General features: G+C 34.7%; 1 protein-coding gene across 1 annotated transcript in view; it reads left to right on the top strand.

Annotated features, from left to right (window-relative positions):
• The window catches only part of LOC129911993 (titin-like), a 62,773-nt gene extending 46,492 nt beyond the window's left edge, over positions 1 to 16,281 (top strand). The window contains exons 8-15 of the mRNA XM_055990082.1: positions 4,924 to 5,622; positions 5,684 to 6,466; positions 6,558 to 7,268; positions 7,328 to 7,500; positions 7,791 to 7,875; positions 14,682 to 15,987; positions 16,050 to 16,182; positions 16,264 to 16,281. Coding sequence (XP_055846057.1) covers positions 4,924 to 5,622; positions 5,684 to 6,466; positions 6,558 to 7,268; positions 7,328 to 7,500; positions 7,791 to 7,875; positions 14,682 to 15,987; positions 16,050 to 16,182; positions 16,264 to 16,281 — 3,908 coding nt within the window. The remainder of the gene's footprint in view (positions 1 to 4,923; positions 5,623 to 5,683; positions 6,467 to 6,557; positions 7,269 to 7,327; positions 7,501 to 7,790; positions 7,876 to 14,681; positions 15,988 to 16,049; positions 16,183 to 16,263) is intronic.
• The last annotated feature ends 1,946 nt before the right edge of the window (positions 16,282 to 18,227 follow it).

Raw genomic sequence — 18,227 nt, 5'->3', positions numbered from 1 at the left:
GAGACCAGTGTTGACAGAGAAACTTCTGAAGATCCAGATCGTGAGCGCTCAGAGAGTGCTGAACCAGAGCAAGCTGAAAAGAAGAAAAAGAAGGCGGCACCAAAGAAGAAATTGGAGAAAAAAGAAAGCAAGATGAGCCTGAAATTAGAAATGGGACCTGGTGCCAAGGCAAGTAAGAAAATGTTTGATCAAGCTCCACCCCAACCACCACCAAGGCCACCGCCGAAAAAGAGCAAGATTGCTCTCCAAATGGAAGAGCAAGCCAAGGCAGCTAAATTGAAAGCTGAAGAAGATGCCAAACGAAATGCTGAAAAACAAAAGAACGAAACCTTTGAGGAACGCCAAAAACGTCTTAAGGCAGAAGCTGAAGAGCAAGCACGTATTGAAGCATTAGAAGCAGAAGCTCGCGCCCAACAAGAGGCTGAAGAAGCAGCAGCAGCAGCTGAAGCAGCAGCAGAAGCAGCCGAATTAGAAGCTATGGAACATGAAGAAGACCAAGATCATGATCATGAAGATGAAACTGGTGATGAAGAAGGTGATCATACTGGTGATGAGTCGTATGCTGAAGATAATGATGAACATGAGTATGATGAAGATGAAGAAGCTGAAGCTGGTGATGAGTTTGATGAAAATATCAAAGACAAACGTCGGGCTAGCAAAGTTTCTGTTGACAGCTTCACCAGGCCTAATCCTGAAGAAGAAGAAAAATGGAAGAAGATCGCCGAAGAAGAAGGTGAAGAGTTTATGTTGCAACTTCGTAAATACAGTATGGCGAAGCAACTTTCTGAACGTGAACGTGATGCTGATTGGCAGAAACGTCGTGAACAAGCTCGTTTGCCACATTTCATCAATTTCTTGACCGATCGTGCTGTCGAAGTTGGTCATAATGTTCGTTTGGCATGCGCCGTTGATGGTCCTGATCTATCTGTTAAATGGTTTAAAGATGGCAAACAACTTGAACGTGATGGCACACATAGAATTGCCAATAATAATAATATTTTGACGCTGGAAGTTGTGAAGACCGTTCAAACTGATTCTGGAGAGTATTCCTGTGTAATTGCAAATGTAAACGACGAAGTAACATCAACGTGTATCGTAACAGTTTATGAAGTTTACAAAGACGAACCAAGTCCCCCGACATTTAGTTTAATTCGAGGTAAGCCTTCTGCTGAAATTAAAAAAAAAATTGCTTCTATAAAGCTTTATATGAGCTAAAATTGTCTTCTGTAAAGCTTTATACAAGTCAAATTGTTTCTCGGGTAATGGTTTATCGATATTTTTTGATAACTTTGCATTTTTTCGATAGATTTTTATCATTTACACGACGACGAACTAACGATCGAATGTCATGTGCATGGTATTCCCCGACCAAAGGTAACATGGTTATTTGGCGCCTTCGAAATTAAGCCAAGTTTCAAATTTACCCTGTTAGAGGAGGCTCACGGAGTTTACAAACTCTTAATCTATCGCCCCTCAAACAAAGATTCTGGCAAATATACCTGCAAGGCATCGAATGACAGTGGTGAAGCCCAAATAGTCCATACCATTGAAGTCGCCAAAAATAAGAACTTCCATGTTCATGGCATCTTCCGGGCGCGTGATCGTCTATCACGCGAAAAAGAAGCGACCGCCAGAGCGGCCATGGATGAGGCTATGGCCTCGAAAAAAGAATCCGATAGAAAACGAGCTGGAACTGTTGAACCTAGAGCTAGTGGGGGTGGCCGATCATCAGTTAATGAGCCTTTGGTATCGCCTAAAAATAAGCTCCAAATTGCTACCCAACTTCGTGATCGTATGGCTCTAGAGGGCGCTACAATCAAGCTATTTTGTAATGTAACTGGACCAAGTCCAGCATGTCGTTGGATGAAAGATGACAAATGGATTGTTGTTGGTCCAAATATTCGAAATCTATCGGAAGAGGGTAAAGCAGTTCTAGAATTGGTTAAAGTAACAACCGAAGCATCAGGTCAATACAAATTAGTTGCAAAGAACGAATACAGCGAAGTCGATACATCTTGCTTCTTGCGAGTCTATGGTGCTCAAGCGGAGGGTGATGAACAGGAGCCAATATTTGCTTTGCCAATTCGAGGTAAGCCAAGGACAAAAGACAAATTGATCGATTCGATGAAAAAGATAAAAGCTCTGCAAAACAACTCTCAGTGACATATCGAGGTCGCCAAATCCGTAAATAGATATCGCGAACTCGATTTTCTTTCATTTCGAACATTTTATCTTCGTGCGATCAATTGTTTTATTGTTGCGAGCGCCCATCATCGATGTATGTGTGTGTTTGTCTATCTCACTCTATCTCTTTGTCTTTATTTATTTTCTCAGATGTATATCATTCGTCGGAGAACGATTTGATAATCGACACCAAGGTACGTGGAAACCCACGACCAACAATTTCTTGGTTCAAAGACTCGCAGACAGTCGTCTTGGATGATCGCATCCAACAAATTGAACATTTAGACGGAGTTTGTCAATTGATTATCAATAAACCAACACCACAGGACGGTGGAGTGTATGCTTGTGAAGCTATCAACAAACTAGGACATTGTAAGCAACAGCATTCAGTTGTAGTTGAGCAAATAGCTCAATCAAGACGTTCTAGTGGTCAAGCTCAAATGGGTGAAGAAGGTGAAGCTGGAAAGGCTGGTGGTCGCCAAAAGGCCAAGAAGAAGGAAGAAACTGGTGATGGAACTTATGAGCGTAGGAGTCGCTTGCCTGATCCATCACCAAAGATGTCACTTTACTTTATTGGTTACATGTCCAATCGTTATCTAGCTGAAGGCAACCGAGTTAAGTTACAAGCTGTTATCGGTGGTCCAGATCCAACCATTAAATGGTTGAAGGATGGCCAAAATGTTGTGTTTGGACCGAAAATTCGGAACTTATCCAGGGATGGTTTGGCAGTTCTGGAATTTGTTAAACCAGTTGTTGAAGATTCAGGAACCTACACTTTGATAGCTCGTAATGAAGCTTGTGAAATATCGACAACTGCATTGTTGCACATTTATAAACCAGAAGCTGACACAGATGTCGCACCGGTCTTTACTCGATCAATCAAAGGTAAGTAGTGTTCCGAAAATAGATCTTCGTTGTGTTGATCTCAATTTTAATCGATTCGAATCGAGCGATGAAAGGTTTCTTGCATAACACAAAATTGTTTTGTATTTTATTTTCAGAAACCTATCATCTAAATACAAACGAGCTAATTTTAGAAACTGGTGCTCGCGGTCAACCAAGACCCACTATTCAATGGTTTAAGGATAGTGTTGAAGTGAAAAACGATGAACGTATTAAGATTATCGCTCATGCTGATGGAACTTCCGAAATGATTATCGATTCACCAATTGATAAGGATTCTGGAAAGTATGTTGTAAAGGCAGAGAATAGTGCTGGAAAGGCTGAATTGATGCATCATGTTCTCTTCCGTGGCAAGGAAACTCATATTGCTGATAATATTCATGGAGTTTTCCATGCCGATAAGAGTTTGTTGAGGAAGAAAGAGGAAGAAAAACCACAAGCTGCTGCAGCTGAAGGTGGTGAGAAGGCTGGCAAGAAGGGCAAAAAGGGTAAAGATGAAGAGGAGGAAGTTATTGTTATTCCGGATGTTCCGGTTAAGGAAGAGAAACGTGAGAAACGTATTGCTGTCCATTTCAAGGCTAAGGCTACCGATCGTTGTGTTGCTGAAGGCTCTCGTGTGAAGCTCACTGCATATTGTGAATGTACCGAGACGCCTGCTGTTAAATGGACTCACGACGATCAACAAGTCGTGTACAGCCAAAAGGTTAGACAGAGTTATCGTGAAGGTTTGTGTGTTTTGGAATTGGTAAGTGCCACTGAAAGCGATAGTGGAGAGTACAAATGTACTGCAAAGGACAGCTCTAATGAGGCATCAACTACTTGCAAGCTTGAAGTCTACAAACGCCCTGACAATGCTGATGTTCCACCAACATTTACCCGATCGATCAAGGATAGCTATCATGAGAAGGCAAATGAAGTTGTACTGAATGTACACGTTAGAGGTCTGCCAACACCGACCATCACTTGGGTTAAGGATGGTGTGAAAATCGAACCAAGTGATAAGTACCAAACGGTCTATCATGCTGATGGTACTTGTGAACTTTACATTAGCACTCCAGTACCTGGAGATAGTGGCAAATATGTGTGCCAAGCTGAGAATAGCAAGGACAAGGCCGAAATCACTCATTTGGTACACATTGAAGTAAGAAAGAAGCGTGCTTCATCACCGGGCAGAACACTACCAGCAATCAGTAAGAAACTTGAAGAAACCGCCGAAGAAAAAGAGAAGAAAAAAGAAAAGAAAAAGAAGGAAGATGAAGAAGTTACTTCAAGTCGTCGTGAAGTACCACCACCACCCGATCTACGTAAGAGGCTTTATTTGAGGAATTTCTTGTCGAATCGTACTGTACCAGTTGGCAGTTCAGTACGTTGGGTTGTTAATATCGATGGTCCGGATCCAACTGCACGTTGGTATAATAATGATCAATTGATTGCGTTCGGTTCAAAGAGTAAATTGGCCTGTCAAGATGGTATATGCTGGCTTAATTTGATTGATGTTCAGGAAGAACAATCTGGTGAAATTAAGTTGACAGTTAAGGGTCCGGAAAATGAAGTACAGAGTACCTGCAATTTGTTTGTGTACAAGGTACAGAAAGAAGAAGAAGAAGTTGCACCGGTATTTACGGTGGGAATTAAAGGTAGGCTTGTGGTTTTTTATATTTAATGTCAGTCCCGTGTCCAATGGAGATCATTTATTTATGTTCGTCAGTCTTTTTAAGGTATGTTAAAATACAGTTCCCTATTTTGTACTCATTTGCAACTAACTTAATGCTTATTCCCTTGTGAAGTCTTTCGCTGTCCAAAAATTACTGTTATCTTATTTGTTTTTCATATTAGACACATATCAATCTCAGAGAAATCAGATCATTCTTGAATGCAAGGTATCTGGAAATCCAAAACCGAATATATTTTGGCAGAAAGATAATGTACTTTTGGAGTTCCCGAGTGAGAAATATCAATTAGTTGAGCTTTTGGAAGGTATCAAACAGTTGATCATAGCTAATCCTAATGGAGACGACTCTGGACTTTATACCTGTTATGCTGAAAGTATTGGAGGACAAATGAAATTGAGCAAGTTCCTAGATGTCACTGATCATATTAAGGTCCGTAAGGAGGAGAAGAATCAAGAAAAATCATCATCATCAGAAGTCGAAAAGGTTGTAGTGGAAGATGGTAAAGAAAGAGCTGTGAAGACTAGAGAAGCAAAGAGAAAGCTTAAGGTTGAAGCTTCGTTAAAGAATATGGTTATCGGAAGTGGGAATAAGGCTCAACTTCTTTGCAATGTCTCTGGTCCAATTGATGAAGTTCAATGGTATAAAGATGGAGAACGAATCTTTAAGGACAATAGACATAAGATATACAATATCAATGGAACGCTAAGTCTTGAGATCTATGATGCTACAACTGAAGATTCCGGTGACTACAGTTGTATTGCTCGAAATGGTCAACATCAAGCTGAGAATAAATGCAGTTTGAGCATTTATGACTCCAAACAAGGTTATAATCCTCCACAAAGCTTTGATAGTGCAATTAGAGGTTTGATTTACAGAGCTTGTTTAGATAGTTTAGGAGTCATACTTTCATTTTATTTTTTTAGAATCATTTGACGCACATCGCAATGAGATCATTTTGGAGTGTAATGTCCATGGCAGGCCAAGAATCACCTGGCTTAAAGACGATCATATTATATCGAATAATCGTTATCGACAATTTGAAGAAGCTGGAGGTCTTCGAAGACTGGTTATTCGTAATCCGATTTCCTCTGATTTTGGATCGTTTTCTTGCTATGCCGAAACTGATGATCAAATAGAAGCTATTGCGGTAACTTTGAGAGCTGCAGATCTTAAGAAAATGCAAGCCTATACAAATGGACATGTTATCGATAACAGCAGTACTACCGATGATTCGTATAAGCAATATCGATCTTCCGATAGAGATTATGAAGATGAATATTCTCATCAAAGTAGATCAGCTATGAAAGCTTCAAGCTGTGGGGCGGAAGTTCGACGAAAACCAGTCTTTAGTATGCTTTTGAATGATCGAACCGTTTTAGAGGGTTCCCATGTGAAGCTATCTTGTAATGTCGTTGGTGGTTGTGAGATTAGTTGGTTGAAGAACCATGATCAACTTCCATCGAGTTCAAGGTATCAGAAACTCTTCCACAATGGTCAAGCTACTTTGGAGATATTCTCAGCTGAAGCAGAAGATAGTGGAAATTATGCTTGTCGAGCTTTCAACGAGTATGGTGAAGTTTTTTCGTATGCTCAGGTTAAAGTATTTCAGAGTTATGACGAGACTCCTCAACCACCAACGTTTGTTCGATACATGAAAGGTAAAAAGGTTCTACTTTTTAGGGAGTCATCATGCATATTTTTGTTATGTGTAAACGTGACTCTGTCAAAATTTCTGTTATTTTTGTTGGTCTTAACATTTTTTAGCTTTTTCTAACATATTTTTTTGGATTCATTTAGATACCTATTCACTTAACGAGGATGAACTCGTCTTGGACTGCCGTGTTAGGGGTCATCCTAGACCTGAAATTCAATGGATGAAGGAAAGCGATATGATTAGTGCTGATTCGAAATACCGTCCGATTTCTTTGAGCGATGGTTACTGCAAGCTTATTATCAACAATCCAACTGAAAAAGATGCTGGAGTCTACTCTTGTGTAGCTAGAAATAGTGTTAAAGAAGAAAAGATCACTCATCAAGTAGACTTTAAGGGTAAAGATAGGGCTGCATTGGAGAAGACACATGGTTTCTTCCATCGTGATCCTAACAAGCCCCATCTACAGAATCCTCTGGGTAATCATACCGTTACTCCCGGTGGTACAATTGCCATTATGGCTGAGTTCTTACCAACCAGTAGCCCAATTGATGTGCAATGGTTCCGTTCAAGAGAACCATTAGCTGGGCAGCCAAATGTTAAAACCTTCTTTGATCATGGAGTTTATACTTTGGCCATTTCGAATGCTGCTTCAGAATGGGAAGGTGCTTACACGTGTAGAGCTACAAACGCTTATGGCAGGCTTGAAACAAATGCCTATGTGGATATAGCTGATAAAGGTGGCAAGGCTTCTGGACCGCCATTGTTCTTGTCAAGGCCAGATAGTGAGATGAAGATTGCTGTTGGTGATCCGTTCTCAATATCTTTCAGACTGCAAGGTGAACCTAAACCAAAGTGTAAGTTGACCCTTAAAAGTTTTCTATGGGAAACGTGACTCATTTGATCTCTCTCTTAGTGACATTATTGAAGGGTACTAAGGACATCACCAAAACAGACCGGGTTAGCAAGGAAGCCTCAGACGATTACATCCGATTCACTGTACAGAAATCTACGCCATCAGATTCTGGTACCTATTTCGTGGTAGCACGCAACGAGTTCGGAACTGACAGAGTATTCGTCACAATTACGGTAAAAACTCAATCAATTGGCATTGGTTGATAATAAATTAGCTTTTGCTTATAGATTTTTTAAACTTAACAATTCTAACCCTTTTTTAATGCTTACTTCTTTTTATAGGTCGCATCTGACAAAAAGAAATAGATTATAACGCAAAGTTGTTACTTTTAACCTTAATTGCTTATACACTATTATAGTTTTTAACCTCTCTCTATCTGAAAAAATAATGTTATATATAATTTGAATACAAAACATAAAATTAATAAAGAATTTCAATATGATTTTGGTTCGACAAAAAATAGGTACTTCAACGGGCAAGATCAGCAACACCAACGTCACGTTGGGGTCAACCTTTAGAAAGCTTCCCAGACACTTCATACTTTAGAGGTAAGTTGAAATGTCAAATTATGACATTTGACAGTTCAAATGTCAAAACTTCTGTGATGGGTTACGTTCTCCGAAATGTTTGTAAGGTCTTTATAGGTTCGTCTTGTTTCGTCAAAAATCATTTATTGTACGTCTTTTATCCTTTTATCAAACCCCATTTCGCTTTTTCTGTATTTTGTTTCCACCTTAAGTGTCAAATCGTTAAACGTCATTGTCTACAAAAAAGTGTTCCCACTTTATGTATGTTCTAAAAAAATCTTTTTTATGAGTTCTCTTCTTCTTATTTTCAGATTTTATATTAAATTCATCCGTTGAACTTCCCAAGCCTATTTTTTTTTTTTTCAATATTTTATCAGCGTAGTTTATATTGTTTTTTGATTTTTTTTAGTTTTTAGATTAAACTTTAAAGAAAAAATTATTATTATATTTAAACGAAATTATAAAGGAACTTAAATGGATTATAGAAATGAACAGAAATGATAGAAAAAAAAGTTATGGAATTTTGGTTGCTATTGTGTTATCTCCTGCAACTTGCATACAAGAGTGTGGGATGGAGACTTTATAATTCCTTCAAAAATAAACCTCATCACAAAAATAAAAATAATATAGAGACTTCCTTCGAAAAAGAGATTCTTTTAAAGTGTATTTAAATTTTTGTTGTTATAGTATTTTTTTTTTTTAATTATTTAATTAATTGTTATTATTTTTTTCTTTGATAAGTTACAAATTTTAACACACAAAACACACACATTAATAATATTATACAAGAAATAAAAATAAAAAAATAAAATAAAATGTTTCTCCGGGGAATGAAAAAAAAAAAAATGTTTTGGGTGTTTCTTTTAATTTTGTGTGCTGATTTTGTTCTAATTGATGTTGGGAGCAGAAAATGACAAAACTTAAATATGATGAAGAACAAGGCATTTATGGAATGATTTTGAAATCCAAACAGACTCTTTTATTTGACTTCTTTTTTTCATACCGAAAGAAAATGGCTTTATTTATAAAATCAGTAATAGTTTATATCTGACCGTGCATCAAAGGTGGTATTTAAAAGTGCTTAACATTTTATTATTTGCCAACATGACTTAAACCTTGAAGTATTTATTTTATGCTCAATGTCTAAAAATTGTAGTTTTCATTATTTAGTTTTTAAAGGCAAAAATTACCTGCAGTATGGAGTACTTGTGCTAGTAACAGCATTGAAATAGTTATTCGATCTAAACAAATTTGACGAGATGGGTTTAGACTAAAATTATATTGGACATTTTTTAAGCTTCAAAGCCGTGTAGTATCGTTTTTGTCAAAATTAGACCCAAAATTAACAAAAGCATTTGACATTTTTGCATTTTTGACAATGTTGCGTTAAACACTCAAAACCGAATCTAACAATGTTCAATGGGCCATTACTATAAACAACTACACCAAAAATCAGAACTTTCAAATTTGACCAACGGAAAAAAGGAATTTAATTTACAAATAGTTTAAATATATTTTTGCTTAAAGGACGAAATTATTTATATTTTAAAAGTCTTGGCAGTGGCTGGTAGTTCATATTATTCAATGAAAGAAAAAAATGAACGCCTCGAATACATATGTAGTTACTTTTCTTCCTTCTATATGATTAATCATTTTGTAAAAAAATAAAATGAACGACTTGCTCTTTTTTTTAAGACTTTTTATATAGAAATATCTTAAATGTATATAAAAAAAAATTATAAAAAAACAAGAAAAGAAATTCTTTTTTCAAATAAAAAAAACATCTTAAATCCAATTGAGGTCCAAAACAATTATGCAATTTAATTCCTTTTATTAATAGGCATTTTTAAGAATAATATTTTCAAAGTCATTAAAGCGGTTTAAAAAAACATTTTTCTATAAATAATTTTTTGAATGAAATTGCAATTTTTTAGCAATTTTGAATCAACACCCAAAAATAAAATTTCAAAAAAAATTCAATGTAGGTACCTTAGGGTGGGTCAAAAAAATCGAAATTCTTTTTTTTGAATTGGTACTCCGAAAAATTGATTGCTAGACCCCTCTAGAATATACACACCAAATATGAGCTCTTTATATTAATGGGAAGGTCCTCCGCTTTGCAATTTTCCATTTTTACATCAAGCTTCTACTAAAAAAAAAATAATTTTTTTATGAATTGACTTTTTAGCAAATTTCTTTTCATATTCTTGTAGGAAATTAAACGCTCTACAAAAAAGACCTTGTACACTTTTTTCGTTTATCTAACCGTTGAATAGATATTTGAGGTCAAAAAATCGAGAAAATCTTTAAAAATTTGTTTTTTGTTCTTAATTTTGTAACAAATTGAAAAATTATAATGATCAAACGCGCAAGACATATTCTTGTTAAAAATTTATTGCTCCACAAAAAAGGTCTTATTAACTTTTTTCATTAATCTAACCATTCTAAAGATATTCGAGGTCAAAGTTAAAAAAAAATATAAAAACATTTTATATTTTTAAAAAATTTCTAATTCACTGAAACTTCATTATTTTCAAATTAGCAAGATATATTCTTGTAGGGGGTTAAACGTTCTACAAAAAATTGCTTGGAATGAAATTGATTGCTTTAACCGTTTAGAAGATATTCGTATCCAAACCAATGCTCACTGATTTCAATAGTTTTCTTATGACCCGTATGCATTGCGATTTGGATACGAATATCTTCTAAACGGTCAAAGCAATCAATTTCATTCCACGGAATTTTTTGTAGAACGTTTAAGCCCCTACAAGAATATATCTTGCTAATTTGAAAATAATGAAGTTTCAGTAAATTAGAAATTTTTTAAAAATATAAAATGTTTTTATATTTTTTTTTAACTTTGACCTCGAATATCTTTAGAATGGTTAGATTAATGAAAAAAGTTAATAAGACCTTTTTTGTGGAGCAATAAATTTTCAACAAGAATATGTCTTGCGCGTTTGATCATTATAATTTTTCAATTTGTTACAAAATTAAGAACAAAAAACGAATTTTTAAAGATTTTCTCGATTTTTGGACCTCAAATATCTATTCAACGGTTAGATAAACGAAAAAAGTGTTTAAGGCCTTTTTTGTAGAGCGTTCAATTTCCTACAAGAATATGAAAAAAAATTTGCTAAAAAGTCAATTAATAAAAAAATTATTTTTTTTTAGTAGAAGCTTGATGTAAAAATGGAAAATTGCAAAGCGGAGGACCTTCCCATTAATATAAAGAGCTCATATTTGATGTGTATATTCTAGAGGGGTTTAGCAATCGATTTTTCGGAGTACCAAATCAAAAAAAAAAATTTCTATTTTTTTGACCCACCCTAAGGTACCTACCGTTTTCGAAAATTTGTTATTCAAAAAAAAAATTCAAAATTTTTTTTAAAATCCAAAAAATTTTGTGCAGGTACCGTTAATAATGATTTTCAAAAAGAAAATTTGTTCTGAACTATGATGCAATTAAAACTTTTCCATTAACTCTTTAAATTTTAGATTACCGGTACTAATTCGCACATAACAATGATTAAGTAGGTATCGACCGATCAACAAGATTGAACCATGGAAAAATAAAATGCACGACTGGGTCGCACGAATTTGCTCTTAGAGTTAAAGTTGCTTTAATTTTTAAGACTTTTTATATAGAAATTTGGAAAAAAAAAATAAAATACGTTTTTTAAAAAAATAAAATAAAATCTGAAATCAAATTGCCCTCCAAAACAAGTATGCAGTTTTGATTGATATGTTAAGATGCATTTTTAGAAAAAAAAATTTTCAAAATCGTTAGAGCCGTTTTTTAAAAAAACTAGTTTTTTATAAATAATTTTTTGGAATAAATGTTTTAAAATAAAATTGGTATGCCATTTTGTAAAAATTTTGAAATCACTAATCAACATCTAAAAACAAAATTTCAAAAAAATTCAATGTCCCGTTTTCGAAAATTTGATTTTTATTGGAAGATAGACCTTAGCTTAAAACTAATACTTGAATTTTTTAAACAAAATCGTTGGAGCCTTACCGTAGCCGTATAGCAAGTAAAAATTTGTTATGATGCACATTAGGGTGTCCGTTATTTCCCAAAGTGATGTTTTCGGGGGTGACACCCCCCAGATCGAAAGTTTAGGGCCTAAATACGGGGAATTTAGCAAAAACAAATTTTTTGGGGGTCATTAACCCGTGCCTCTAAGGTCATACTTTCCCCATACAAATTTGTATGGGAAATTTTTAACTCATACATAAAATTTTTTTTCTCTCGAGTTAAATCATCTATTTTTAAAATGTTTGTTGATTCTGGTTGGAAAATAGTTCCTTTAAAAGATTACATTCAAAATTTCCCGTTAAAAATTTTTTTTATATTTTATTTCGGTTTTTGAAATTATTAGCTGTTTTCGTAGTTTTTGCTTTCACCTATCACATAATTTTAAATGCAGTTTTATTGGTTTTTAATTGTTTTCAAATATTGCATTCAAAAATTTGTGTATAAATCAAAAATTTTAATTTTTTTTTATTTTTTTTGAAATTTTTGCCGTTTTTATACGTTTAAATTTATTTTTCTCGAACTACAAAAGATATGTATGTTTACAATATTTTTATTGAATTTTGTTTAAAAATTATTCACCTAAAAAATTACATCAAAAAAGTTGCAAACAAGAAAGGGTAAAGTATTTAATAATATTTTTTTATTATAAAAACGGCAAAAATTTCCAAAAAAATTTTCAAAAAATTGAAATTTTTGATTTATTTACAAATTTTTTAATGCAATATTTGAAAAGAATTAAAAACCAATAAAACTGCATTTAAAATTGTGTGATAGGTGAAAGCAAAAACTACGAAAACAGCTAATAATTTCAAAAACCGAAATAAAATATAAAAAAAAATTTTAACGGGAAATTTTGAATGTAATCTTTTAAAGGAACTATTTTCCAACCAGAATCAAAAAACATTTTAAAAATAGATGATTTAACTCGAGAGAAAAAAAATTTTATGTATGAGTTAAAAATTTCCCATACAAATTTGTATGGGGAAAGTATGACCTTAGAGGCACGGGTTAATGACCCCCAAAAAATTTGTTTTTGCTAAATTCCCCGTATTTAGGGCTTAAACTTTCGATCTGGGGGGTGTCACCCCCGAAAACGTCACTTTGGGAAATAACGGACACCCTAATGCACATGCACACACAATTGCCTTCAAACGCAAGAATTTCCTACTGATCCGATTATCAAGGGGCACTGTAGTGCTCAGCCAAGTTCTATAGCAACTTTGGTACTACATCCTTATTTACACTAAAGATGTCAGAAATTTTAAACTCGCTATATTTGTTGAGCTGGTCAAAATCATTATTCCTCACAAAATTTCAGCTTCTTACTATGAGCAGTTTCTGAGATATAGGGCTTCAAAAATTGCGAAAACCGTATATGACTCACTGACAGATCATCAAAATTATGGAGAACTTCCCTCTATATAGTAGAAATTTAAAATTTTACACGGTGATAGAACTTGTGGTGTGTACAAAGGAAGAAAACGAAAATTTGAGATTTTCAATTCAGGGGGCGTCCCAACCGCCCATTTCCGCTAAATTTTCATCAAATATTATAGAGAGCACATCTGATTATCGTATAATCTTGAAATTTGGTAGAATGGTGAGGCTGGTAGTCGTAGTTTATACATAGGAAAACTTTAGAACTTGGTACACTTTTACATCTCAGTACTTTTTGTGCCAGTATAATTTCAACAAAGGAGAACTTGGCTCTTTTTTTAACGGTAATGTTTTTGTTGTGATAGTTATTACCGATTTGACGCAAGGGTGCTTGTTTTTTTGATTACGAAAAAAGAACTTAAGAAGTAGAAAAAATTATTTTAGGTGAAAGGGTGTACCCTTACGAATTTTACTAAATGTGTTGTCTTTGTGAAATAAAATATTCTAAATTTTTTCATTTGGGAGGACGTTTTTTAGATATACCTAGACAAAATGGCGATTTATTGCAAAAACTAAGTAATATTAATAGTAGGTACTCCTACCTTATTGGAATCCAGCAATTATGTAACATTTGAGATTGAACCAAGAGTCAAAGTGTTTATACGTATATCACCATTAAAAGGGTTTTTTTATTGAAACAAAGTTGATGGAATTTATAAAATTTGGTTTGCAATAGAAACCAAGTATAGAGAGACTTTATAAAAAATCACTGATTCGTAACGAAATTTTGTGTATTATAAGCGTTCTATATGTAAAGGAAACAAAAATAAAATGAGTATTTTGTTGAAAGCGTGTATTTTTTTTAGCTAAGGAAAACAATCATATCTACCTCTGAAAATTCCGGTCAAAATCTCTGCGTTTCCCTTGCTACATATTTCTTTTGATTATTTTGATTGATTTTATTGATAACTGCAGAAGTTACACCTGTTCAAACATTGGAAGGTCTAGAAAAACAGCATCAGTTGCGATTAATAAACAAAGTTTTAGTTAGTTTCAAAATAGCTTTGATTCAATCTTATTCCAAAATAGAACAAACATAAAACAAACAGGATGTACTAAAACAACGTCCAAAATTGTCGTGTTTTGTACTACTAAAGTATCAACAGCTCCAAAAAGTCCTAAAGAAGATCAAATAGAGCTTTCAGTAAAATTAAGTCGTTTTTGTTTTAAAATAGATTTTAGATTCAAAGAATTTATATTGAAGGGCGATTTTAGGGCGATTAGATGTTGTTTTTTTATTATAAGGTGACCATTGTACCCCGAGTTTATTTTTGCATAAATACCCATCACAGAAGTCAATACATTGTCCATGTCCCAAAAATGTATCAAACATTTATTTTCAATTCAGACCCACCCGGACCAATATCAACCGAACCAACTGTCATCGATGCTGGTAAGAGTCACATAAGTTTGTCATGGGGCAAACCTCAAAGTGAAAACTCTGCACCAGTAATTGCATATCGTGTTGATGCCTGGATTGTGGGTAAAGAAGGAGGTGCCATGTGGAAGGAAATAGGAATGACCCCAATCAACTCGTTTGACGCCTTCAATCTACTGCCCAACTGTGAGTATCATTTCCGAGTGACGCCGAAAAATCGCTACGGATGGGGACCATCAGTGCAGACAAGGAGCCCGGTTCAAGTTGGAGGAGCTGAATGTCTACCGGAGTTCGTTAAAATTCTACCTGGCCAAACAAAGGCTCTTCTAGAGAAACAATGCAGTTTGGAATGTGTTGTACAAGGAGCACCAAGGCCTAGAATTGTCTGGTACAAAGATGGCTTACAGATAGAGTCTTCTGATAGAGTTAGAATCAAGCAATATGGATCTGTTTGTACTTTGCTTATAAGTCAGGTGTTTGATATTGATTCGGGACGATATACTTGTGAAGCAACCAATTCCAAAGGAAGAGTTTCTACATTCGCACGGTTGCAAGTGGTTTCCGATGAAAAACTCTATGCCGCTGATCACAAGTTGAAGGAACTTATTACCAGTGACAATGTTGCCGCTTTGGGAGAAACCATTCCGATCTTTACTATGAGACTTCGTGATCGCCGAGTGCAAGTCACGTATCCAGTGCGTTTAACTTGTCAAGTTATGGGCTATCCGAGACCAGAGATAACTTGGTACAAAGGTGACGATGTTGTAGAAGAATCCAGAAGAACTGTCATCACAGATGATGGACAGTTTATTACTCTCGAAATTACCTCAACCAAACTTGACGATAGTGGAACCTACACTTGCACAGCTCGAAATGAGCTTGGATCTGTATCATGTCACTGCTCATTGTTTGTTGACAAAGGTATCCGAGCTTACATATCGCCTGACTTCTACATGCCTCTAGAACCGTTGTATGTCTTCAAAGAAGGAGAAGAAATTCGACTGACTGCAAAGGTAGAAGCATATCCTTCTGTTGGGGTTTCATGGCATAGAAATGGTGCCAAGTTACGTCCAAGTCGTAGAATCTTAACCACTCTCGATTCAAATGGCTTCGTAGAGTTGATCATTGCCGAAGCAACTCAAAAGGATGCTGGTATTTACGTTTGCGCAGCATCAAATGCAGTTGGCAAAGTAGAAACAAGTACTCGTGTAACTGTTGAGGAAGTCAGTGAAGAGGAACGCAAAAAAATGCCAACAATTCGAGCTAGTAATTTGCCGTAAGTTTTTGGCATTTTGCACTGGTATTTTGAGATTTGAATTTTTGTTTGTTTTCTTATAGATACTCAAAGGAACCACTGTTTGTGGTCAAACCACGATCTAGTGAGGCCTATGAAGGTGATACTGTGATTATATTCTGCGAAGTTATTGGTGATCCAAAGCCAGATGTCGTTTGGCTAAGGGATTTCTTAAAGGTAAGTTTGACAATTTTTAATTAGAGGATTTTTTTTGGATTCGTCTGGATTTGGTTATTCTATTTTTTTTTTTATATTAAGCACGCACAAAAGGGGTAAGAGGGGTGAGAGGTGAACACAGAGGCGGGTAATATGTTCCACATACTTGTAGTGCGGCAGAAGAAGAACCTCTGTATTTAAAGGTACGTCCGAAATCGGACTCGAGAAGTTGTTCTTCCTTGTTTTGTATGACAGATATACAAGTTAGGGATTCACTAAACATACATAAGTTGTGGGTGGCAATAATTATTTATACCGAAAAACTTCTGGTAAAATGTTCGACACATTTTCCGAATATCATTTTTAATTCCATACATGGGATTAAACAGTGAATTCTAAATGGGGAAAACATATCCATTGCTTTCCATCTTTTTTAAAATGTTTTTTTTTTTTTCATGAAAAAATGGACTAACTAAAACGAAATTTCAGGGAGAATTTGAATAAAGTCCAAAAGTGGTTTTCTTGCACCTTACTCAAAATCTGAAAGAATGACGATATCCGGACTTCGGATTTGTACTCAGCCCATCGAAACACATAACCCAAGGTGGGTGTGGCTCGTTGTACAATTAACTTTTTGTTGTATGCCGGATTGATTAATTGATAAACTGCGTGCTATACCTGCAGGAATTGTATACATCTCATATCATTATAATAATTAAATAATGAAAAATATTCAAATATGGGAAATTCTCGTAGGTAGATCCTTCACAGAGAAAAATATGACCCCCTAAAACTAACAGATTGCTACTGTCCATACATTTTATAAGGAAATCTTATTAAAATCGACGATTAATAAGGTTTTTTTTTAAGGAGATTTCTTATTATTTTTATAGAGAAAATCTTCTTAAAATTTGAGTGAAAATTTCATTTTTGTTTTCCTCTTTGGCACATGAACAAAAATCGCGATCAATATTTTCGTGGTAGGTTGGTTCAGGTGGTAGGGTGTGCAACTCAGGATTTAAAGGCCCCAGTTCGATCCCCGGCCTGGTCGTCTTTTTTTTTCCTCTCAAAACTCTACAAGTGCAGATTTTTAAACAATAAGGAAAACCCGATTGTTTTAATAAGGTTTCCTTCTTGGATGAAAACCAAAGAGAAATCTTATTGTTTTTGTTCTTTTTTATGTGGTCTATTTTTCTCTGTGTTCAATTGACAAATCGAAAGATGTATGGGTCACTGTGGCGTATGTGTAATATTTTGTTCTATAGAAAACATTTTAAAGGTGGCATCGCCGGATGCAATGTTTTTTTTGCAAATCTATGTGGTTTGCTTACCGAAGGTTAGCCCATCATATATTCTCTTTTCTTTTTATTTCGTTTAAAAAATATTGGAGTTTTTGGGTAAAAATTGAGAAAATATTAACACTTAAAAAGCCCTCAAAACAACAATTATTTTAAAGACTCTAGATTTGCCGTAGGATTTTTGTCCAAAATCGCAATTAAATGAAAAAAAATCTCGAGTCGGTCAGATTTTGAACCTAATTATAAATTTTTAGTGTAAATTGTAATTAAGTATTTAAAATTTGAAGTTATTGTTTTTTTTTTTTTAATTTAAGTACATTGTATATTTTTACCGACTTCCAAAAAGGAGGAGGTATTCAATTCGTGTGTATTTTTTTTTTTTTTGTATGTTTGTTACTTCATTACTTTGGACTGGGCGAACCAATTTTGATAAATTTTTTTTTTGTATTGGAGAACTGGTGCCTGCAGTTTGGTCCCATTTTAATTTCGTTCAGTTCTGGCTACAGGAACTATGACAAAAACCATCATGAATGGGAGTCAGTTTTGTTTTTTTGATAAAAATTATTATTGCATACAATGTCACACTCATTACAAAAATAAATTTCACACCAACGTCTTACCCGTTACACCTAATCTTAAAGTCGGGATTTTTCGAAATTTCACAAAAACTGCATTAAATCGAAAACCGTAAGGATTTGGGATGAACAAGTTACCAAATTCTGAGAGCCCTAAAGTTGGCTTATCAGCATATTTCGTTTGATCCATTAC

The sequence above is a fragment of the Episyrphus balteatus genome, chromosome 1, assembly GCF_945859705.1.
Source record: "Episyrphus balteatus chromosome 1, idEpiBalt1.1, whole genome shotgun sequence".
Lineage (NCBI taxonomy): Eukaryota > Metazoa > Arthropoda > Insecta > Diptera > Syrphidae > Episyrphus > Episyrphus balteatus.
The sequence above is the reverse complement of the archived record's forward strand: the minus strand, read 5'-3'. Positions and strand labels throughout refer to the sequence as shown.